Raw genomic sequence first — 24217 nt, forward strand, 5'->3', positions numbered from 1 at the left:
TACTCCAGGGAAACAGATGTTTCTGTGCAGGTTGCACTAAAGCTATAAATACGTTTAAGACCTAACTACAAACAAAATAAAGCTTCCTCAAAGGAGTGTCAGTTGATGTCACTAAATCCCATAATCAAGCAACTGGGATACTAGAAGCCAATGAGAATGCTGCCATTGAGCCACAGCTGATTAGTATGGACCAATTAACAATGTCACGATAATTCAAATACAAGTTGAAAATATTTTTCTTTAAAAATTTTGCATCCTCAAATTTAATGGATAGAGTTTTATTATTATAAAAAGTTACATTAAAAAGCATGTGTTACATAGAGGAAGTACCACCTTATGGTAGTGAACTCAAGTCAATCTGAATTTGGAATCAATGCAAATTCAAAGCGACAGTTTTAAGTAGTTACAGAGTCACATGAAAGATAATCCACATTCAGTATAACTTTAGCCACCACCCTGATTATGTGCCTCAGAGTGCAGACAGAATTGTACACATCATATGATATATGAAGGAATTAGTCCACATTAAGAAAGGAGAATGTTCATGATAGAAGAATGCTCAGATGTCCAATTTATTCCACTTGAATGGTTTGTGAAATAATCAATTGTAAAAGAGTATACGCAAAAGAAAATGGAATAGACATGTCTCATACACACAAAGTAGATGTGGGGAAGTTTGGTAGCAGCAATTTTACCATTTCAGTGCCAGAATCCAATTACATCGGAGTGCAATATGTTGTATCTTTTTACTTGAAGAACTAATTGTTGATTCTTTCCATTTAACACAATGTCCAATCAATGACCAAAGAATAAATGTAGAAAATCCAAACTCCAAAAACTAAAAATCAGTCTTTTTTCATTAACTAAGATGACGTTACTTGCTGCACAGTCTGTTGATTGTCTAGACACTCCTGAAGTTTGTCTTCGGTCATCGTCAAGCGCTGTTCTAAGATCGACACTGTCTGGAGACAAAATGTAATACAGTACTTAATTACCTGGACATTTACTGTAGATGAAGTAATGCATTAGCAGACATTTATTAAGGGACAGAATATAGCTGTGGTTAACTCCAGGGCATTATTTTAGTAGTGATTATTTGGTGTGGTTTTCAACATCTAATCAGGAACTTAAGAACTCCTAGTGTTTGTACTCAGGGGAAACTAAACCACCCATTGAAACTTTACCCTACTAATCTTTCACCAATGCTGACAAGAAACCAATGACATCGTCAAATAACAGTCTCATTATTGAAATGTGTTGGTCGGGACCAGAGTTTAAATTCAAACCAGATTGATGCAAGGGAAGTTTCTGGCTGTAACTGGTTGGAAGAAAAGATACAAAAATATTATATTAGTGCTTAAAAGTCTACAAAAATTAGTGATAGATCACTGAGTGGCTGGTAGGACAACCTCAGCTCAAGTTCTCCAAGACCCTCTTTGCCAGTCTCTCATCCTCTTAATTGCTTCTGAATCTGACCTGCCCTAAAACCCACTCTCGACTCTGATTCAGAGGTGATGATCTTGAGGGCCATTCCAGATTATGCCCCTTTCTCTCTTCAGGTACCAGCTCTAAGAGAGCATTCGTGATCGCAGACTTTCATTCGGTTGGTCCATGACTATGCTTAACAAATCCAATAGGGGCTTGCTACTGGCTTCTGCAGGGTGCTGTCCAGAAATTCTGATATATCTGATCCTCACTGACCAATGCTGGTTTCCTATATCAAGTGTAAAATTCTGATCTTCAACGCTTGGCCCCATCATACCTCTACAACCTCTTCTACATTACCAGTCCTCTGGGTAAAATGCCATGGAATATTTTCTAAGTAAATATAACCTGCTGTTTTTGACACTAGATTTCATCATAAAGGTTTCTCTACACCCACACTGATCTAATGAACCATTTAATGATGTCGCATGAAGTAGAAAGGTAAAATTAGAGTCCAGTAATTGACATACTTCCTAACACAAGGTTGGCAGGGCTGTCAACACATGAAAATGTTATGGATTTGCTTAGGGAATGATGCACAAAGATTTGACTTTTTTTCCCTCTACAAATTCTGATTCAAGTCTCTTTTGGAGATGCCTATTGAACTGGTTTCAGGCAGTGCATTTCAGGTCACAACAACCAGCTGTGTTTACGAAAAATTCTCTCAAGTCTCATTTTAAAATGGTGTCGTAGAGTTATAGAGATATACAGTACGGAAACAGACCCTTCAGTCCAACCTGTCCATGCCAACCAGATATCCTAAATTAATCTAGTCCCATTTGCCAGCATTTGGTCCATATCCCTCTAAACCCTTCTTATTCATGTACCCATCCAGATGCCTTTTAAAAAATGTAATTGTACCACCCTCCACCACTTCGTCTGGCAACTAACTCAACATAGATCCCACCCTCTGTGCGGAAAGGTTGCCCCTTAGGCCCCTTTTATATCTTTCCCCTCTCACCCTAAACCTCTGCCCTCCAGTTTTGGATTCCTCCACCCCTGGGAAAAGGCCTTATCTATTTACCCTATCCATGCTCATGATGACTTTATAAACCGCTAAGGTCACCTCTAACCTCCGACGCGTCAGGGACCTCTGATTACTGACTCTCCTGTCTTAAGAAACACAGTCTTTTATTCTTCTGAAACAACATTTTTAAACAGCTTCATCAAATTTCCCGTGAACCTTCTCAGCTTTATGAAAGAGAACCTCAACTTCTCCAATCTCCCCCATACAACTGAAGGGTTTCATCCATGAAAACTTTTCCAACAAATCTCTTATACCCTCTCCAAGCTCTTAACACCTTTCCTAAAGTTTGATTGCCGAAAATGAACAAATCCCTCCATATTTCATAGTCCAGCTTTTTGTTGCTGTTTCTACCATATGACAATGCATCTTTTCGTCCAAGTTAAAGTTTAAGCAGCTTGTTGTTTTGTACCAGGCAATATTGACACTAATGTCTCCTGAGAAATTGGAAGGAAGAGAAAACAAACAGATTTCCATTTAAGAATATTTCATACACTAGATCAATGAACTCCTGATGACAGGTAAGAGACTCGGACCCATATATTTGGGAATGAGACAAATAAGTTGCCAACAAAGAAATATCAAACTAGTTCAATAGTTTAAGAGTAAGAAACTACAAGTTACAAATTCACAACGATATTTTCAGACATGGGCACATAGTAAATCTTTCTTTTCCAGTTGTATCTACAATTGGAAAATGGCAACAGGTCTATTTTTCTTTGATCTTAAAGCCAAAGGCTATGCTATCTGGGCTGTCTACTGTAATGAGTTTGTGGTATGGACTTAAAAAAAAATTACAACTTATTATTAATCAAAGAAGAGTATACCTAAGTTAGGATTTTAACTGAAATAGCACTCTTATAATGAATGCTATGTTAATAGTCTACTATTTACAGACAAAAACAATTTCAGACCTTAAATACTGCTTTCAAAAACTCATTTTTTATATCTTTACTTTTGAGTTACTGCAAGCTGTTTAAAAGTCAAAATAAAACAAAGAATTGCAGATGCAAAAACAGAAATTGCTGGAGAAACTCAGCAGGTCTGGCAGTATCTGTGGAGAGAGTACAGAGTTAACATGTTGAGCTAATGCTTCAGAACAGAACAGTTCTGATGAAGGATCATTGGACAGATGCTGCCAGAGTTGCTGCATTTCTCCAGCAATTTCTGTTTTTCTGTTTTAACATTTGTTGCTGAGCAAGAATAACTTTTTAGCAAACTGAAAAATGTGCAGAGCTGAAAATGTGTTGCTGGAAAAGCACAGCAGGTCAAGCAGCATCCAAGGAGCAGAAGATTCAACGTTTCCGGCATAAGCCCTTCTTCAGGAAGAAGGGCTTATGCCCGAAACGTCGAATCTTCTGCTCTTTGGATGCTGCCTGACCTGCTGCGCTTTTCCAGCAACACATTTTCAGCTCTGATCTCCAGCATCTGCAGACCTCACTTTCACCCTGAAAAATGTGCAGTCCAGTTTTAAAAAAAAGAACTGAATTCAGGGTCCTTGATCAGCTTTGACTATATTTTGACAAATTTGACTGGCTATCTCTTAGTCACGTCAATAAATTAATATCCTGAGTTCATTTGCAAGAGTCAATCCACTCGTGGCAATATCTAGATTTAGATCAGTTAAACATGTTTAGATATGTTTAAGATGGCAGCTTTGGCACAGAGATAGCTCTGACTCAGAGGTGAGGATCTTGAGGGCAATTCCAGATTATATTCTCTCTCTCTTTCAGGCACCAGCTCAATGAGAGCATTAGTGACCACGGACTTCCATTGGGTTGTTTGTGGTTATGTTTGGCAAACCTAACAGTGGTCTGCCATTGGTTTCTGTAGGATGTCTGTCCAAGAAACCCTTCTACTCATACCTCTTGTCATCAGTTGTATTGATAGGATTTATAGGCTGACACTCGGCCACTTTATGCATGCACATTTTGTGAACATCAAATCCAGAAATGGTACTTAAACCCAGAACTTCTGGCACAGAGGTAGGGATGTTACAGTTATACAATCAGATCTATTCTAAAACAACTAGTTTATCTGGTATTTAAATACAGTACTGAATTGCTTGATACTGTCATTGGGGTCTCGGTTTACCGTCCCATCTGAAAGACAAGTAGTTTTGGATATTATAAAATCCTATATTATCTGAACAGCAAAATGGTTCTCCCCATGTCCTGATCAATGTTCATCACTTAAACACACCACCTAAACTGTTTCAGTACTGTTTGAGAGGCCTTGGCTGCGTGGAAATGAGCTCATTTCTCGATGTTACAACCGAGACTTCAATTCAGGAGTGTTTTATTGGCCAGCAAGACTTTGCAATCCTATGAAATTATGGAAAGTGCAATAAGGATTCAAGCTCCTTTATGTCACTGCAGTGTGAGATGGTAAGAGATACTAGCTCTGGATTTCTTTCATCATGTTCTGAGTAAGGCTAGCAACAACAGAGTGAGTTTCAACAATATTCCCTGTCCGTTGACTAACAAAGTCAATGAATTTATAAAATAATTGAAAATCCATGAAGTAAAATAATAGAGATTTAACTGCAATTTATGCTTATGACAACAATGAATATTCAAAGAATATTTATCTTCTGTAAGGAGGAAATGTACAGGTGATGAAAATGACTCCTATCTGCTCAATTATAAAAATATTTACTCAATACAAGATTATTAGATGAGATTACTTACAGTGTGGAAACAGGCCCTTCGGCCCAACAAGTCCACACCGACCCGCCGAAGAGCAATCCACCCAGACACTGGGAGAATGTGCAAACTCCACACAGTCAGTCGCCTGTGGGATGAACTTTTCATGGCAGTATAGAACTTGAGTACTGTTGAAACTCTTAAGTCAGTCCTGATGACTGCAATACAAAGGGAAAAGCAAAGTATACTGCTGTAAAATAGTGGCAAAAGATCTTTTTGCATCCACCCAAGATGGCAGATAGCGTCTCAGTTTAATGTCACACCCTAAAGATTGCACCTCTGACTAGTCAGTACTAAAATGTTAACTCATGTCCTGCACTTAAAGAGAAAGTGCACAAACTACATTGCCTTGCATCTTTACTCTTACTATGTAAAACATTGGTAACGGCTATGACTTTGCAGATTCAAACTCAAAATAAAGTTGCTGGATGCCCATTTTCTTCCCTCAACGAGACCTCTAGTGACTACCACAACAAATCTATCGAATTTAATCTGGGGTACCAGAAGGCTGTGCAGGGACAGCTTCCAGGCTCTAGGATACTGCAAGGTAGATCATATATTTGCATTTATCCTTAATTCACTACTTGCAATGTGCTAGCTGTCACTTTGTTTTCCAGGTTTGTAGCTACCACTGAAGTAACAGTCTTGTCAATTAGCAGCTCCTTAGCTACAAAAAGATATTCCCACAGGTAATTTCTTCACCAATTATCGACTCCTTAAATGTGACTAGGAATCACCCATCTCATTCCCTAGTCAGCTCTCTGTGGTTCCTTTCCACATCGTGATATTGTCATCAGTATAGGATTCATTACCATTCCTTTTTTGCTTGCAATGAAATGTGGTACATGCACACTCTTCCAAACTATTGAAGAGCTTTTCCTGGAGTACACAGCTTCTCGTGTGTCCAGGAAACACCTCCTGCGTCCAGGAAACACCTCCTGCCATCTTTACAAAGGTCACGTAGAGGCACTGACAAACTCAAAGTTGTGTCCCTCAAAAAGATTGCTATCTCACCACCACAACAAATATAACATGGGGTTGCTAAAAGTTGTGCAAGAATAATTTCCAGACTTCAGCAGCACTAACATTCCTTCTAATGAAAAATAAAAGTAAAGAAACTAGATTGATTTGACATTATGGGAATCTGCACTTGCGTCATGTTATATATAGAACTACTGCACAAGAACTGGCCCTTTGGCCCACGATGCTGTGCCAACCATGATGCCAAATGAAACAAATCCCTTCTGTCTGCTCTTGGTTCATATCCCTCCATACCTTGCATATTCGTGATTTGGAGATGCCGGTGCTGGACTGGGGTGTACAAAGTTAAAAATCACACAACACCAGGTTATAGTCCAACAGGTTTATTTGGAAGCACTAGTTTTTGGAGTGTTGCTCCTTCATCAGGTGGTTGTGGAGTATAAGAACTCTCAAGATACATATACGTGCTTACCTAGTGATCCCTTAAATCCCTCTATTGTATCTGCCTCCATCACTACTCCTAGCAGTAAAGTTCCTGACGCCTACCACTCTAAAAAACCGGCCTCTCATGTCTCCCTTGAACTCTCCCTCTAACCTTAAATGCATGCCCCTTAGTATTAGACATTTTACCGGTGGGAAAAAGATCTGACCGTCCACCCTATCTACGCATCTCATAATATTATAGACTTCTATCAAGCCTCCTCTCAACCTCTGCTGCTGAAGAGAAAACAACACGAGTTTTTCTAGCCTCTCCTTATAGCTCTCTAATCCAGGCAGCTTCCTGGGAAATCTCTTCTGCACATTCTCCAAAGCCACCACATCCTTCCATTAATATGGCAACCAGAATTGAGCACAGTACTCAAAGTGTGGCATAACCAAAGTCTGATAAAGATGCAACATGACATCCCGACTCTTGTACTAAATTCCCCAATAAATGAAGGCAATCATGCTATAAGCCTTCTTTATCACCCTATCTTGGCTACTTCCAGGGAGCTAGGAACCTGAACCCCAAGATCCTTCTGTACATCAATACTGTTCAGGGTCCTGCCATTTAACTGTATATTTTTCTTGACATTTGATCTTCCAAAGTGCCGCACTTCACACTTACCTGGATTAAACTCCACCTACCATTTCTCCACTCACATCTGCAAATGATCTATATCCTGTTGTATCCTTTGACAACCTTCTAAGCTGTCCACAACTCCACTGATCTTTGCATTGTCTGCAAAACTTACTGACCCACTCATTTACATTTTTATCTAAGTAATTTGTATGTATTGCAAACAGCAGAGGTCCCAGTATAGATCCTGGAATAACACCACTATTCATAGACCTCCAGCCAGAAAAAATGCTACCCTCTGTCATCTTTGGGCAAATCAGTTCTGAATACGGCCAAGCCACTATGGATCCCATGCACCTTAATCTTCTGGATGAGCCTACCATTAGGAATCTTGTTGAAAGCCTTACCAAAATCCAGGTAAGCAACATCCACTGCTCTACCCTCACTGATCATCTTCGTCACCTCCTTGAAAAATTCTATCAAGTTAGTAAGGCATGATCTGCCCTGCATAAAGCCATAATGACTGTCCCTAATGAGGCCATTCTTTTCCAAATGCTCATAAATCCTATCCCTAAGAATTCTCTCCAACACCTTCCCAACCACTGATGTGATACTCACCGGTCTATAGTTTTCTAGATTATCCCTATTTCCCTTCTTGAACAGAGGAACAACGTTAGCTACCTGCCAGTCCTCTGGGACCTCTCCAGTGGTTAGCGAGGATTCAAAGATCTTGGTCAATTTCCCATCAATCTCCTCTCGTGCCGCTCTCAAAACCTGGAGTAGATCCCATTGGGCCCTGGAAAGCTATCCACCTTGATGGCCTTCAAGAGATTCAACACCACTTCTTTCTTGATCTCAAAATTCTCTAGCATATTAGCATGCCCCACACAAATCTCATTATCCTCCATATCCTCTGCCTGGGTGAATACTGACACAAAATACTCATTTATGATCTCACAACATTCTCTGCCTCCAAGCACAAGTTCTCTTCTCTATCTTGGAATCTTCTTTACCTTCTCCCTAGTTATCATCTTGTTTGTAATGTATCTACAGAATGCCTCAGGATTCTCTTTAACCCTATTGGCCAAGGTCATTTCATGGCCCTTTCTTGCTCTCCTAATTTCTTGCTCGAGTATTTTCCTGCTTTCATTCCACATGGGTCCTGTCTGATTTTAGCTTCCTAAACCTTTGCTTCTTTTTCCTTTTTGACTAAATTCACAACTTCCCTCATTAACCAAGGGTCCCTTACGTTGCTAGTGCTATCCTTCCTCCTTATGGGAATATGTTGGTCTTGAACTCTCCCCAGATCTTTGAACAAGTCCCACATGTCAAATATGGACTTGCCTGATATCAGCTGCTCCCAATTAATATTCTCTAGTTCCTGCCTAACGCTGATGTAATTTGCCCTTCCTCAATCTAGTATCTTCCCGCAAGATCCTGACTTATCCCTGTTCATAGCTATCTTAAAAACCTTAAAGAGTTGTGATCACTGTTACCAAAATGCTCTCCCACAAAGGTCAGTCACCTGGCCAGTCTCATTAGCCAATATAAGATACAGTGTGGCACCTCTAATTATACTATCCACGTACTGTTTCAAGAAACTCTTGTATGCACTTAAATTCTGCACTAAACCTCTAGCTCTAAGGGAGTCCTAGTCAATACTGGGAAAGTTAAAGTCACCTACTGTAACAACTCTGTGGTTGTTGCATCTTTCCATAATCTACCCACATATTTGTTCCTCAATCTCTCAGTGGCTGCTAGGAGGCCTATAATATAATGCAATCAGAGTGATTGCACCCATCTTATTTTTGAGTTCTACCCATATTGCTGCAACGGATGAGCCCTCCAGCATGTCCTCTCTGAGTGGAACATTTCTCCCGATTACTAATGCAATTCCTCCACCTCTTTTACCCTTCTCTCTATTTTGTCTAAAACAACTAAAACCCTGAAACGTAGAACAGCCAGTCCTGTATCTCTCTCAGCCAAATCTGTATAATGGCCAGAACATCATAGCCCCATGTACTGATCCAGGCTCGAAGCTCATCTGCCTCACATTTAATACTCCTTGCAGTGAAATAAACACACTTTAGCCCATTAGCACCATTGTGTTTATTTAACTGTCTCTGCCTGTCCTTTCTTTCTGATTTACTGGCCGTAACAATCATCTTCCCCTCAATCCCATCACTAGATGATCTGCTGCTCTGGTTCCCATTCCCTTTCCACTTCAGTTTAAATCCTCCGAAGTAGCACTAGCAAACCTCCCTGACAGGATATGTGTTACCCTCCAGTTCAGGTGCAATCTGTCTCTCTTGTACAGATCACCTCTGCCCCAAACGCTACTAGAGTCCTAAATTTATGTTAGGATCGAGTTAGGGACCAGTAACGATTCTTATTTAAAGTAAACAAAGTTCAAGATTACAGATACTCAGACAGAAAGCAAAGCCACAAGGATTCCATGATTTTGCATAAATAAAAGTTTACTATACAGTTAGCAAAGCAAAATGATCTCCAATTTCTATACAACCTGTACTCAAATATCCACAATTATTATGATGTGAATATAAATTAACTGACAAACTATGGTTGACTTTCCCATGACGGAACTTTAAATGACCAATACAGTTAAAACAGATCCCACCTAAGTGTAATATGTTCCAAGTCATCAGATCTCATTAAAACTGTCGTCTTTGCACGGCATTCTTCACTTTTGAGGATCTAGTTTTGGAAGCATTCTCAAAGCTTCTTGACTTAGACTGCCTCAATGACTGTTTTATCTTTGTGGGTCAATCTATTTTCCCGAGTCAGAGGTTCCCTGGTCTCTTGAGACTTCCCTGAAATATTTAACTAGTGGCACAATTTCAAGTTTTATCAGTCAGAGTCATAAAGATGTACAGCATGGAAACAGACCCTTTCTTCCAACTTGTCCATGCCGAAAAGATATCCCAACCCAATCTAGTCCTGTATAGCACCCGGCCTATATCCCTCCAAACCCTTCCTATTCATATACCCATCCAGATGTCTTTTAGATGTTGTAATTGTACTAGCCTCCACAACTTCCTCTGAGAATCCATTCCACACATGTAACACCCTCTGCGTGAAAAAGTTGCCCCTTCTGTCTCTTTTACATCTTTTCCCTCTCAACCTAAAACTATACCGTCTAGTTCTGGGCTCCCTCACCCCAGGGGAAAGACCTTGTCTATTCACCCAATCCATGCCCCTCATGATTTTATAAACCTCTATAAAGTCACCCCTCAGCCTCTGAGGCTCCAGGGAAAACAGCTCTAGCCTATTCAATCTCTCCTTATAGCTCAAATCCTCCAACCCTGGCAACATCCTTGTCAATTTTTTCTGAACCCTTTCAAGTTTCACAACATCCTTCCAATAGGAACCCCATGCAATATTCCAAAAGTGGCCTAATCAATGTCCTGTACAGCCACAACATGGCTTCCCAACGACCAAGGAAAACATACCAAACGCTGCCTTCACTATCCTATCTGCAACTCCACTTTCAAGGAGCAGTGAACCTGCCTTCCAAGGTCTCTTTGTTCAGCAACACTCCCTAGGACGTTACCATTAAGTGTACAAGTTCCTGCCAACCTCCACTCTTCCGGCACCTCACTGTGACTGTCAATGATCCAAATGTCTCAGTAAGAGGCCCAGCACATCACGTCCCTAGCTTTCCAGAGTTCTAGAGTATACCAGGATCAGGTCCTGGGGATTTATCCACTTTTATGCGTTTCAAGACATCCAGCACTTCCTCCTCTTTAAATATGGACATTTTTCAAGATGTCACCATCTATTTCCCTATATTCTGTATCTCCCATGTCCTCTTCCAAAGTAAACACTGATGCAAAATACTCGTTTAGTGTCTCCCCCATCTCCTGCAACTCCACACAAAGGCTGCTTTGCTGATCTTTCAGGGCCCCTATTCTCTCTCTAGTTACCCTTTTGTCCTTAATGTATTTGTAAAAACCCTTTGGATTCTCCTTAACTCTATTTGCCAAAGCTATCTCATGTCCCCCTTTTGCCGTCCTGATTTCCCTCTTAAGTATACTCCTAAGGATTCACTCGATTTATCCTGTCGACCTGACATATGGTTCCTCCTTTTTCTTAACCAAACCCTCAATTTCTCCGGTCATCTAGCATTCCACACACCCAACAGCCTTTCCTTTCACCCTAACAGGAATATATTGTCTCTGGACTCTCGTTATCTCATTTCTAAAAGCTTCCCATTTTCCAGTTGTCCCTTTACCTGTGAACATATCCGCCCAATCACCTTTTGAAAATTCTTGCCTAATACCGTCAAAACTGGCCTTTCTCCAATTTAGAACTTCAATTTTTAGATCTGGTCCATCCTTTCCCATGACTATTTTAAATGAAATAGAATCTAATAGGCGGCACGGTGGCACAGTGGTTAGCACTGCTGCCTCACAGCACCAGGGACCCGGGTTCAATTCCTGCCTCAGACAACTGACTGTGTAGAGTTTGCACATTCTCCCAGTGTCTGCGTGGGTTTCCACCAGGTGCTCCGGTTTCTTCCCACAGTCCAAAGATGTGCAGGTCAGGTGAACTGACCATGCTAAATTGTCCATGGTATTAGGTGTAGGAGTATGGGTGGGTTGCGCTTTGGCGGGTTGGTGTGGACTTGTTGGGCTGAAAGGCCTGTTTCCACACTATGTAATCCAAGTAATCTAAGTAATTATGGTCACTGGCCCCAAAGTGCTCCCCACTGACACCTCAGTCACCCACCCTGCCTTATTTCCCAAAAGTAGGTCAAGTTTTGCACTTTGTCTAGCATGTACATCCACATACTGAATCACAAAATTGTCTTAACAAATTCCTTTCCATCTAAACCCTTAACACTTATGGCAGTCCCAGTCTATGTTTGGAAAGTTAAAACCCCTACCTTAACCACCCTAGTATTCTTACAGATAACTGAGATCTCCTTACAAATTTGTTTCTCAATTTCCCTCCGACTAACAGGGGTCTATAATACAATCCCGATAAGGTGAGCATCCCTTTCTTATTTCTCAGTTCCAACCAAATAACTTCCTTGGATGTATTTCTGGGAGTATTCTCCCTCAGTACACCTGTAATACTATCAAAAATGCCACTCCCCCTTCTCTCTTGCCTCCCTTTCTGTCATTCCTGCAGCATTTGCATTTGGAACAATAGCTGTCAGTCCTGTCCCTTTCTCTGCCATGTTTCTGTAATTGCTATTACACCCCAGTCCCATGTTCCTAACCATGCCCTGAATTCATCTGCTTTCCCTGTTAGGCCTCTTGCATTGAAATAATTGCAGTTTAATTCATCAGTCCTACCTTATTCTCTGCTTTGTCCCTACCTGTCCTGACTGACTCGCTCCCTTTCCCAACTATACCGGTCTCAGATTGATCTCTTCCCTCACTATCTCCCTGGGTTCCACCTCTCCCCACCTTACTTGTTTAAATCCTCCCAAGCAGCCCTAGCAAATCTCCCTGCCAGTATATTAGCCTCCTTCCAGTTCAGGTGCAATCCTTCTTGTACAGGTCGTTTCTATCCCAGAAGAGATTCCAATGATCCAAAACTGTGAATCCTTTTCCCATATATCAGCTCCTCAGCCATGCATTCATCTGCTCTATTCTCCTCTTCCTACCCTCACTAGCTCGTTGCACTGGAGTAATCCAGATATTACTACTTGAAGACCTCCTTTTAAAATTCCTGCCTAACTCTCTTATTTTCACCCTTCAGAATCTCATCCTTCTGCCTTCCTTTGTCATTGGTTCCAATGTGTACAATAACCTCTTCTAAGCCCTCTCCCCCTTGAGGACATTCTACATCCTCTCAGACATTCTTGATCCTGGCACCAGGGAGACAACACACCATTCGGATTTTTCGCTATGGGCCACAGAAACATCTGTCTGTACCTCGGACTAGAGAGTTCCCTAACACAGTCGATCGCTTGGAACCCGACATACCCCTCATTTCACTACAGCCAGTCTCAAAACCAGAAACTTGGCTGTTCGTGTTGGATTCTCCTGAGAATCCATAACGCCCTACAATTTCCAAAACAGCATACTTGTTCGAAATGGGAATAGTCACAGAAGACTCCTGCACTAGCTGCCTACCTCTCTTACCTTTCCTGGAGTTAACCCATCTATGTGACTGTATCTGCTACTTTTCTTCCTTCCTGTACCTGCCATCAATCACATCCCCTTCCTCTTGTAAATTCCACATTGGTTGGAATGACAGTTAGAGGCAATCATTTGATCCGATAGGATTCGCAACCAACAGCATTTATTGCAGATATAATCCTCAGTAACATAAACTCCCAGATCTGACATGACGAGCAGATCACTCTACTAAAGGCCATTTTGATTCTTCCAATCTGCAGATCCAGAAAATGGCATTGTCTTTTTCCTCTACAAAACACTGCTCCAGGGTAACGTAATACTTATGGCTTATATTTTTAAGTTTAATCAAGAGACATATCGCAATAAAATATATAATCAAGCAAGAACCCACTCTACTCACTACTGCAGACTTACAGCAAGGCTACACTTAAAACTATTCACTTATCTGTTTCTGTGCTGTGACATCTCCCAAACAGGTTCTCTAAGATCACTTGTGAATTTCACTGTTTGTTAATTTTCCTAGTTGCACTTTGAAGTCCAGCAATGCATGAATTCAAACAACAATGCAAGTAACTGTGTCATTTAGTAGTGTGGGTTCCTTTCTCTCTCTCTCTCTCTCTCTCTCCTGCACAGACCATGTGCTACCTTTGTCTGTTCCTCTCCCTTTTAAAAGTGCAGTAGTTTTGACTTTTCTTTTCTCAAAAGTTCCAAAATAATGCAACAGCATATAAAACAGTAATTGCTGCTCCTGGAATTCGAGGACATCACCTTCAATACTTAAAATCCCTCAAAAAAGGAGCAGCCCGTTACAGCCAGAAATAATACCCGTCCTCCATCTTGGATTACCCAGAATCCTTATTCCTCCAGTCAGTTAGTTTTTTCAAAGTGTCACCAAAATTCTGAAAACTTCCATGTTTCTCAGCTGCATCAAGCAAATATGCTTGAGTTTCCCTCTCCCCACTCTCAGCTGCTGTGAACTAACAATGGATACCAAGGCTCATTTTCATTTTTTTATGTCAAGACTTTTGTGCAGCTCTAACTTCAGTAATCTGTGGCCTACCTGGCAATTTCTTAGGCTTTAGCACTTTTGCAAATCCAAACTGCAGCAGACTCCTCTCCAAAACAGAGATAAATTTAAACCAGAGCACCTACTTAAGCTTCACATATTTCCAGAATGGAATAGCTTGTCTGAGCTATCATTACTTATTTACAATTTACTCTTTGATTTGACAAAGCAAATAGGTTTTACAGCCTTTCTGATTTGAACAACTTAGGCTTTAACTCTCAAAATAAGCTGGACTGCTATTACTGCAAATTAAGACTACATGTCTCCAGCTCAACAAATGCATTTGCCATTCATGATCTTATCTTTCTCGCTGGTAACCTCTTAAGGCAAAATGACTCAAGCCTTTTAAGGTTGCTTTAATGCTTCCTTGTACTGCAATTAGATTTCTTATTTTCTACAGTTAAATGATAATTCCTCAAACTAAAAATTCAATGTTTAAAGCCACAGACCATTAACTGGCTATCTGCAACTGTGAGTGGAACTGTACCTGAAAAGGAAAAGTGGGGTCGGCAGAATCACAGACACTGAATGAAAAACTTGAATTGAGCAGGTTCAATTAGCGGCAGTAGAAAACTGATTAATCTAAGCCATTCAACATTGTAGCTTTGTGAAGAATAGAATGTACATATAGTCCTTAGAGAACCAGAATAGACAGAATGGGTCAATGAGCTCCTTTTGTGGTATGTGATACTGCATCCTGCTTTAATAAAATTGATTGCCAATTTTATCATATATCAAGATAGGTAGTTTGATGGTGATGGCACTACTGTATAAGTTCAGAGGTGAGTTCAAATCCCACTTGACAACTTACAAAATTAAGTTAAATAAATTGATCAACAGATATCACAGAATAACAATTCAAATTCTTGGATTGCTGTAAAACAAAATCCATGTAGTTCATTACATTATTCTAGGGAAGTGACCCTACACATTACTCCAATTCCACACTTCCTGCTTGACTCTTACGCTCACAAGACAGGCAGGGTGACCTTGTCAATAGTTTCCCTCCCATTTGAAACAGATGTCAGCTACTGTGAGAACCAGGCTACTCCTAGGACCCTGCTACTGCCCCAGCATTGACTTTCTCACATAATCTTTGAATTATTTTTCTCAACATTTCCACTTAGCCTGAAACAGAAATGCTTGAGATTTTGCTTAAGATCTATTCCTTACAGTGCTTTGAGCTGTTTCTCTTCCTCTGTTGTAAATTTAATCAAAACTTAAGTTGCTGCTTTGCAATCTTAGAGAATTAGCCATTTGGATACAGAACTGACTTGAAGATAGAAGACAGAGGTTGGTGGTGGATGGTTGCTTCTCAGACTGGAGGCCTGTGAAGAAAGCATGACCAGTGATGTGCCACATAGATCCATGCTGGCTCCACTGCTTTTTATCATTTATTTAAATGATTTGGATATGAACATAGAAGGTATGGTTAGTAAGTTCGCAGATGATATCAAAATTGCAGGTGAAGTGGACAGCGAAGAAGGTTACCTCAGAGTACAACGGGACAAATCAGAGCAGGACTTGTACACTTAACGGTAAGCTCCTGGGGAGTGTTGCTGAACAAACAGACCTTGGAGTGCAGGTTCATAGTTCCTTGAAAGTGGGTGGGAGATAGGACAGTGAAAGCGGTGTTTCGTATGCTTGCCTTTATTGGTCAGTGTATTTAGTATAGGAATTGGGTGGTCATATAGCGGCTATACAGGGTATTGGTTCGACCACTTTTGGAATATTGTGTGCAATTCTGGACTCCCTGCTATAGGAAGGATGTTGTGAAACTTCAAAGGATTCAGAAAAGATTTACAAGGATGTTGCCAAGGTTGGAGGGTTTGAGCTAAAAGGAGAGGCTGAATAGGCTGGGGCTATTTTCCCTGGAGCATCAAAGGCTGAAGGGTGACCTTACAGAGGTTCATAAAATCATGAGGGACATGGATAGGGTGAATAGACAAGGCATTTTCTGAGGTGAGAGAATTGAAAACTAAAAGAACATAGATTTAAGATAAGAGGGCAAGATTTAAAAGAGACCTAACGGGCAACTTCTTCATAGAGGGTAGTGCATGTATGGAATGCGCTGCCAGAGGAAATGGAGGAGGCTGATACAATTACAACATTTAAAAAGCATCTGGATGTGTATATGAAAACGAAGAGCTTAGAGGGACATGTGCCAAATGCTGGCACATGGGACTAGATTAATTTAAGATATCTCGTCAGCATGGACTCATTGGACCAAAGGATCTGTTTCCGTGTTGTACATCTCTATGACAGTGTGTGTTAAATTGTTACATAAATGCAATTCAGTCATTTTCCTTTCCCTTGCCTGTCAAAGTAACCTGAAGCAACCTTAAACTTTAATCCTGCACAAAATTGATTAAGCTTTAGGTTTGTCACTTTACATTGCATTAAGCAGTTGCTTCGTAATGGAAGCACTGGACTGAAAAAGCATGAACTGTCACCTGACCTGCTACAGAAAGCAAATCTGCAATATTAACCAAAATCCTAGTCGTGTGGAAACCACCTTGGTAATAACACAGACCAGAGTCAATAGCAGCAGAATTACAACTTTAATTGTTTCGAAGCTCGGATTTCCAAAACCTGCGGAGCCAAATCTGCTTCAATGATCAGTGAGCAAAGTAAACCTGGATGTTACCACAGAAATCCAGCACAGTTACTGGATTACAAAATCCCTGAAGCCTGAAAATCACTGAATGGTATTTATGTAACAATTTAACGTCATTGATAAAGGAAACCGTCACTGTAGAATATCCTAGAAGGCTCTTCATAGGAAACCGTGTGGGTAAAGCTCAGTAATAAAAGAAAAAGGTGATTACTTTGACTATACTACAGGCCTTCCAACAGTCAGAGGGAAACAGAGTAGCAGATGCATAGGCAAATCATAGAAAGGTGCAAGAGCAATAGGGCTGTAGTTGTAGGGGATTTCAACTTTGCTATCATTAACTGGCATTGTCTTAGTATTAAAGAATTAGACCGGGTGGAATTTTTAAAGTGCATTTTTGTGCCAGTATGTAGATAGTCCTAGGTAGTACTAATCCTAGGGAATGAAGTTGGTCAAGTGATTGAAGTTTAAGCAGGCGAGCATTTTGGGGTTAGTGACCAGAACTCGAAGTTTCAAAGTAATTATGGAAAGGGATAAGCATAGTGGTAAGTTAAAGTGGCTAAACTAGGGGAAGGCCAAATTCAATATCATTAGGTAGGATCTAGCAAATGTAGACTGGGAGCAGCTACTTGCAGTAAGTCCACATTTGAAAGTGAGAGCCTTTTCAAAGTAGTATACTGAACGTTCAGGACAGTATTTTCCTTGAACAGTTGAAGAGCAAGAGCAACAAAGTCCAGGGAACCCAACATGTCAAGAGATATCGAGAGTTTGATACTGAAAAGAAAAGGAAGAATTATGGTCGGCACAACACATTAAAAATAGGGAAGCCCTTCAAAAGGACAGACAGTGTACAGTGTCCTTAAAAAGAAATTAGGAGTGCAAAGAAGGGTCATAAAACATTTTCAAGCTTATAAGATTATGGAAAACCTCAAGGCATTTTAAAGTATATGCAGAGAAACAGGATGAGAACCGGAGGTGTAGTTGCAGTGCACAGGAGGATGAGAGTAGGAAGGACAGGGACAGGATTTCAGGGTCACAGGAATGTGCTGGCAGACAGCAAACTGGTTTGAAGTGTGTCTACTTCACTACCAGAAGTATCTGAAATAAGGTAGGTGAGCTTGCAGCATGAATAGGTACCTGGGACTTCAATGTTATGGCCATTTCGGAGACATGGATAGAGCAGGGTGAGGAATGGATTTTGCAGGTTCCAGGGTTTAGATCGCTCATTAAAAACAGTCAAGGCGGTAAAAGAGGGGGAGGCGTGGCCTTGTTAGTCAAAATAGTATAGCGGTGGCTGAGAGAACTTTTGATGAGGACTCGTCTACTGAGGTAGCGTGGGCTGAGGTTAGAAACAGGAGGGGAGAGGTCACACTGCTTGGAATTTTTTTTTAAATAGGCCTCCGCAGAGTTCCAGGGAGATGGAAGTGAAGATTAGCAAAACTATTCTAAGTAGGAATGAAAGGAACAGGGTTGTCATTATGAGGGACTTTAACTTCCCCAACATTAACTGGAAATGTTACAGCTCTAGTACATTGGATGGATCAGTTTTTGTCCAATGTGTACAGGAGGTTTTCCAGACACAGAATGTCGAAGGGCTGACAAGAGGGGAAGCCACACTGAATCTGGTGTTTGATAATGAACCAGGCCAGGTGTTTGATTTAGTTATAGGTGAGCACTTTGGAGAGAGTGACCATAATTCAGTTACGTTTAGTTTAGCGATGGAAAGAGATAGGTACATGCCACAGGTCAAGAGTTATCGATAGAGTAATGGCAATTATAATGCGAATGGGCAAGAATTAGGATGCATAGAATGGGGTAGCAAAATGCAGGGAATGCAGACAATAGAACGTGGAGCTGGTTTAAGGAACAGATATATTGCGTGTCCTTGATAGGTATGTCCCTGTCAGGCAGGGAGGAAGTGATAAGATAAGGGAACCATGGTTTACTATAGAAATTGCATCTCTTGTTAAGATGAAGAAGGAGGCTTATGTGTTGATAAAGCAAGATGGTACAGATGAGGTGATGGAGAGTTACAGATTAGCTAAGAAGGATTTAAAGAGAGAGAGTTAAGAAGAGCAAAGAGAGGACACGAGCAGTCTTGAGCAAATAGAATAAAGGAGACCCCTAAAGCTTTCTATGAGGAATAAAAGGATGATTAGGGTAGGAATAGGGCCAGTCAAAGACAGGAGTGGGAAGTTGAGTGTGGAGTCTGTAGAGATCGGAGGTGCTAAATGAACATTCCTCGTCGGTGTGCATTCAGGAATTGGAGAATATTATAGAGGAGAAGAATGACGTACGAGATATTAGACTAGAAAGGATCGAGGTTAGTTACGCACAGGTGTTACCAATTCTAGAAGGAGCGAAAGTAGATAAGTCTCCTGGGCCAGGTGGGATTTATCAGAGGATTCTCTGGGAAGCTAGGAAGGAGATAGCAGAGCCTTTGGCTTTGATATTTGAGTCATCATTGTCTACAGGTTTAGTACATGAGGACTGGAGGATTGCAAATGTTGTGCCCTTGTTCAAGAAAGGCAGCAAAGGTAATTATAGACCAGTGAGCCTTACTTCTGTTGTAGGAAAGGTTTTGGAAAAGATTATAAGAGATAAGAATTATTATTATCTAGTAAGCAACAATTTGATTTCAGATAGTCAACATGGTTTCGGCAAGGGCAAATCGTGTCTCACAAACCTCATTGAGTTTTTTGAGAAGGTGACCAAATATGTAAATGAGGGTAGGGCAGTTGACATGGTATACTTGGACTTCAGTAAAGCCTTTGATAAGGTTCCACGTGGCAGGCTGATGGAGAAAATGCAGAGGCATGGAATCATGGGTGATTTAACAGTTTGGATTAGAAACTGGCTTTCTGAAAGAAGGCAGCGAGTGGTGGTTGATGGAAAATATTCAGTCTGGAATCCAGTTACTAGTGGTGTGCTACAAGGATCTGTTTTGGGATCACTGCTGTTTGTCATTTGAATAAATGACTTAGACACAGGCACAGGTGGATGGATTAGCAAATTTGCAGATGACACTAAAGTCGGTGGAGTAGTGGACAGTTTGGAAGAATGTTACAGGTTGCAGGGGGACTTGGATAAACTGTAGAATTGGGCTGAGAGATGGCAAATGGAGTTCAGTGCAGCTAAATGTGAGGTGATGCACTTTGGGAAGAATAACAGGAAGGCAGAGTACTGGGTCAATGGAAAGATTCTTGTAGTGTGGATGTGCAGAGGGGGCTTGGAGTCCATGTGCATAGATCTCTGAAAGTTGCCACCCAGGTGGATAGTGCTGTTAAGAAGGCATACAGTGTGTTAGGTTTCATTGGTAGAGGGATTGAGTTCCGGAGCCGCAATATCATGCTGCAACTATACAAAATGCTGTGTGGCCACCCTTGGAATATTGTGTACAGTTCTGGTTGCCCCATTACAGGAAGGATGTGGAAGCATTGGAAAAGGTGCAGAGGAGATTTACCAAGATGTTGCCTGGTCTGGAGGGAAGGTCTTATGAGGAAAGGCTGAGACACCTGAGTCTGTTCTCATTGGAAAGGCGGTGGCTAAAGGGGGATTTGATAGAGACATACAAGACGATCAGAGGATTAGATAGGGTAGACAGTGAAAGTCTTTTCCCCAGGATGATGACGTCATCTTGTACGAGGGGGCACAACTACAAATTGAGGGGTGATAGATTTAAGACAGATGTCAGAGGCAGGTTCTTTATGCAGAGAGTGGTAAGGGCGTGGAAAGCCCTACCTGCTAATGTAGTCAACTCAGCCACTTTAGGGAGATTTAAACAATCCTTAGATAAGCACATGGCTGATTTGGGGATAATGTAGGGGGACGAGCTGAGAATAGTTCACAGGTCGGCGCAACATTGAGGGCTGAAGGGCCTGTTCAGCGCTGTATTGTTCTAAGTTCTAAGAGTGGAGTCTATTGGAGATCAAAAGGACAATCTCCACGTGGTGGTGGAGAATGTGGATGAGTTTTAAAAGAATATTTCTCACCTGTATTCAAAGAAGAGAAAGACATTGTAACTGTGGATTTCAGCTGGGATGGTGAGGTTCTAGAACAAATGAAGTTTAATAAGGAGCATGTTTTAGCAGGCATAAAGGTGTCTAAATCCCTTGGACCTGAGGTGATGTATGAGTTGCAAATGGGAGGTAAGGGAGGAGATTGCTGGGATCCTGTTAGATATATTCAAAACTCTATTGGTGAAAAATGAAGTGCCAGATGACTTGAGGAAAGCTAATGTTGTTCTTTTGTTGAAGAAGGTCAGCAATGATATGCCAGATAATTGCAGACCAGTTCATCTGATGTCAGTGGTAGGGATATTACAGGGAAAACTTCTGAGGGACAGGGTGAATCAACACTTGGAAAGTCAGGGACTTATCAGGGATAGTCAGCATGGATTTGTTAGAGGGATTAAATATAAATGAGTTTTTTAGAAAGGTGACTAAATATATTGGTGAAGGTAGTGCAGTTGATGTGATTTCAATAAGGTCTTTGTCAAAGTCCCACATGGAAGGCTGGTCAACTGGTAATAGCGCAAGGGATCCAAGGCAATTTGGCAAACTGGATAAAAAATTGGCTTGCAAATAGGAGGCAAAGGGTGATGGCGGAGGGTTATTTTTGTGATTGGAATCCTGTGACTAGCAGTCTATCACAGGGATCGGTGCTGGGAACCTTGCAGTTGTCATGTACATGAATAACTTGGATATGAATGTGGATGTATAATTAGTAGGTTTGCATGAAAATTGGTGCTGCTGATAGTGAGGAGGATGGTCTCAGGCTATAGTCTGATACTGATCAGCTGATAAACTGGGCAGAGCATTTGCACATGAAATCTAATCCTGAGAAATGTGAGGTGATGCATTTTAGAGGTCTAATAAGAGAAGGATTTACACAATGAATGGTAGGTCCCTAGGGAGTATCGAGGAATAAAGGAATCTTGGTGTTAGTAGAGGTAGATAGAGTTATGAAAAGCAATATGGGATGCTTGCCTGCGTTAGCTGGGCTTATAGGAGCCAGAAAGTCTTGATACAGTTTTATCAAACATTGGTAAGGTCACAGATGGAATACTGTGTGCAGTTCTGGCCACCACACTAAATGGAACAACATGGCTGTACTGGAGAGGGTGCAGTGGAGTTTCACTAGGAGGCTACCAGGGATGAAAAGGCTGAGTTATGATCAAAGACTGGTTAGTCTGAATTAGTTTTCCTTAGAATATAGGTGGCCAAGGGGAGGGGATCTGATTAATATACAAAATTTGGCTGCGCGCTTGTGGTGCAACAGTAGCGCGTCTGATTCCAGATCAGAAGGTTACTTGTTCCGATCACATCAGGCTCACTGAAGCTCAATTTCTTGGGACAGCACGGTGGCTCAGTGGTTCGCACTGCTGCCTCACAGTGCCAGTGACCCAGGTTAGATTCTAGCCTTGGGCCACTGACTATGTGGAGTTTGCACATTCTCCCCGTGTCCACGTGGGTTTCGTCTGGATGGTCTGGTTTCCTCCCACAGTCCAAAGATGTGCAGGTCAGGTGAATTGGCCATGCTAAATTGCCCATACTGTTAGGTACATTAGTCAGAGGGAAATAGGTCTGGGTGGGTTACTCTTTGGAGGGTCGGTGTGGACTTGTTGGGCCGTAGGGCCTGTTTCCACACTGTAGGAATCTAATCTAATCTTTCTAAAATTACGATACACATAGACTGAGTAGATTGTGAGAATCTTTTCCCCATGGCAGATGCATCTAAGACAGAGGGCACAAGTTGAGAAGTAAGTGGTTTAGAGTGATTTGAGGAAATGCTTTTTCAACCAGCATTTGGCAGAAATTTGGAACACGCTGCCTAAAACTTTTGAGGAGGCAGGTACTCTCGCAACATTTAAGACTCAACTGGACGTGCGCTTAAAATGCCAAAGCAGAGTAGACTACGAAGTGGAGGAAAATGGGATTAGTGTTGTTTGGTGTTTGTTGGTTGGCACGGACATGTTGAGGGAAAGGGCCTGTTTCCATGCTGTATGAGTATGGCCTACTCCTGCTCCTATTTTCTATGCTTCTTTGGCACTATGACTGTAGCCTACAAAAGCCAAGCTTTACCCTGTAATTTTAATCTGCGTTTATCCATCTCTCTCAGGAAATTAAGTTAGTTTGATAGTACTTTAGAGCATATGATAGCATGAGAAAAGCTACCCATAATTGTGTATTTTTGAATGACTTCACACATTCTGGTGGTATGGTATTAATAGGGTAAAACAAGAATTTTCAGGGAAAAGGAACAAGTGTTGAAGCAATCAACATAAGTTATTGCAAATTTATCCTTTAACTCTGTGTAAAAAGAGGAGTTTGGTTTTAATTAGTTAAAAACAACAGGTACTGGTACCATGCAATTATTATGATTGTAACAAATTCAAATCTCAGATTTCAGAGTCATTGACAGCAGAGCGTTATACATCACAGAAATAGACCCTTCTTTCCAACTCGCCTGTGCTGACGAAGTTTCCCAAACTAAAATAGCCCCATTTGCCTGCATTTGGCCCATATCCCTCTAAACTTTTCCTGTTTATATACCTATCCAAATGACTTTTAAATATTATAGCTGTACCTGCAACTACCACTTCCTCTGGTAATCCATTCCACACATGAACCACCCTCTGTGTGAAAAGGTTGCCCTACAGGTCCTTTTTAAATCTTTCACCACTTACCTTAAAAATATTCCCTCTAGTTTTTGAACTCACCCACTCTAGGGAACAGACCTTTACCATTCATCCTATCAATGTCTCTCACAAGGTTTTAAACTTCTTTAAGGTCACCCCTCAACCTTCTATGGTCCAGGGAAAAAATCCAAGCCTCCCAAACTCTCCAGTCCCAGCAACATCCTGGTAAATCTTTTCTGAATCCTCCCCAATTTAATAATATCCTTCCTATAGCAGAGGCGATCAGAAGTGTACACAGTACTCCAAAAGTGCCCTCAATGTCCTGTACAACCTCACCATCACATCCCAACTCCTATGCTCAATAGTCTGAGCTATGAAGGCATGAGTGCTAAAAGCCTTCTTTATCCCCCTATCTATCTGTGACACAAGTTTCAAAGAACTATGTACCTGAACCCCTAGGTATCTCTGTTCAATACTACTACCCAGGGCCCTACCATCATGTGTCTAAGTCCCACCCCTGCACATCTTA

At 41.2% G+C, this 24217-nt stretch overlaps 1 protein-coding gene across 5 annotated transcripts in view; it reads right to left on the reverse strand.

Moving 5' to 3' along the window:
- Positions 1-276: 276 nt before the first annotated feature.
- The window catches only part of poc1b (POC1 centriolar protein B), a 126852-nt gene continuing 102911 nt past the window's right edge, over positions 277-24217 (reverse strand). For all 5 annotated transcript variants that reach the window (XM_060839249.1, XM_060839247.1, XM_060839252.1 and 2 more), the window contains one exon: positions 277-962. In XM_060839249.1, coding sequence (XP_060695232.1) covers positions 864-962 — 99 coding nt within the window. In that variant the 3' untranslated portion in view covers positions 277-863. The remainder of the gene's footprint in view (positions 963-24217) is intronic.

Source organism: Hemiscyllium ocellatum, chromosome 19 (genome assembly GCF_020745735.1).
Source record: "Hemiscyllium ocellatum isolate sHemOce1 chromosome 19, sHemOce1.pat.X.cur, whole genome shotgun sequence".
In the NCBI taxonomy this organism is placed as follows: Eukaryota; Metazoa; Chordata; class Chondrichthyes; order Orectolobiformes; family Hemiscylliidae; genus Hemiscyllium; species Hemiscyllium ocellatum.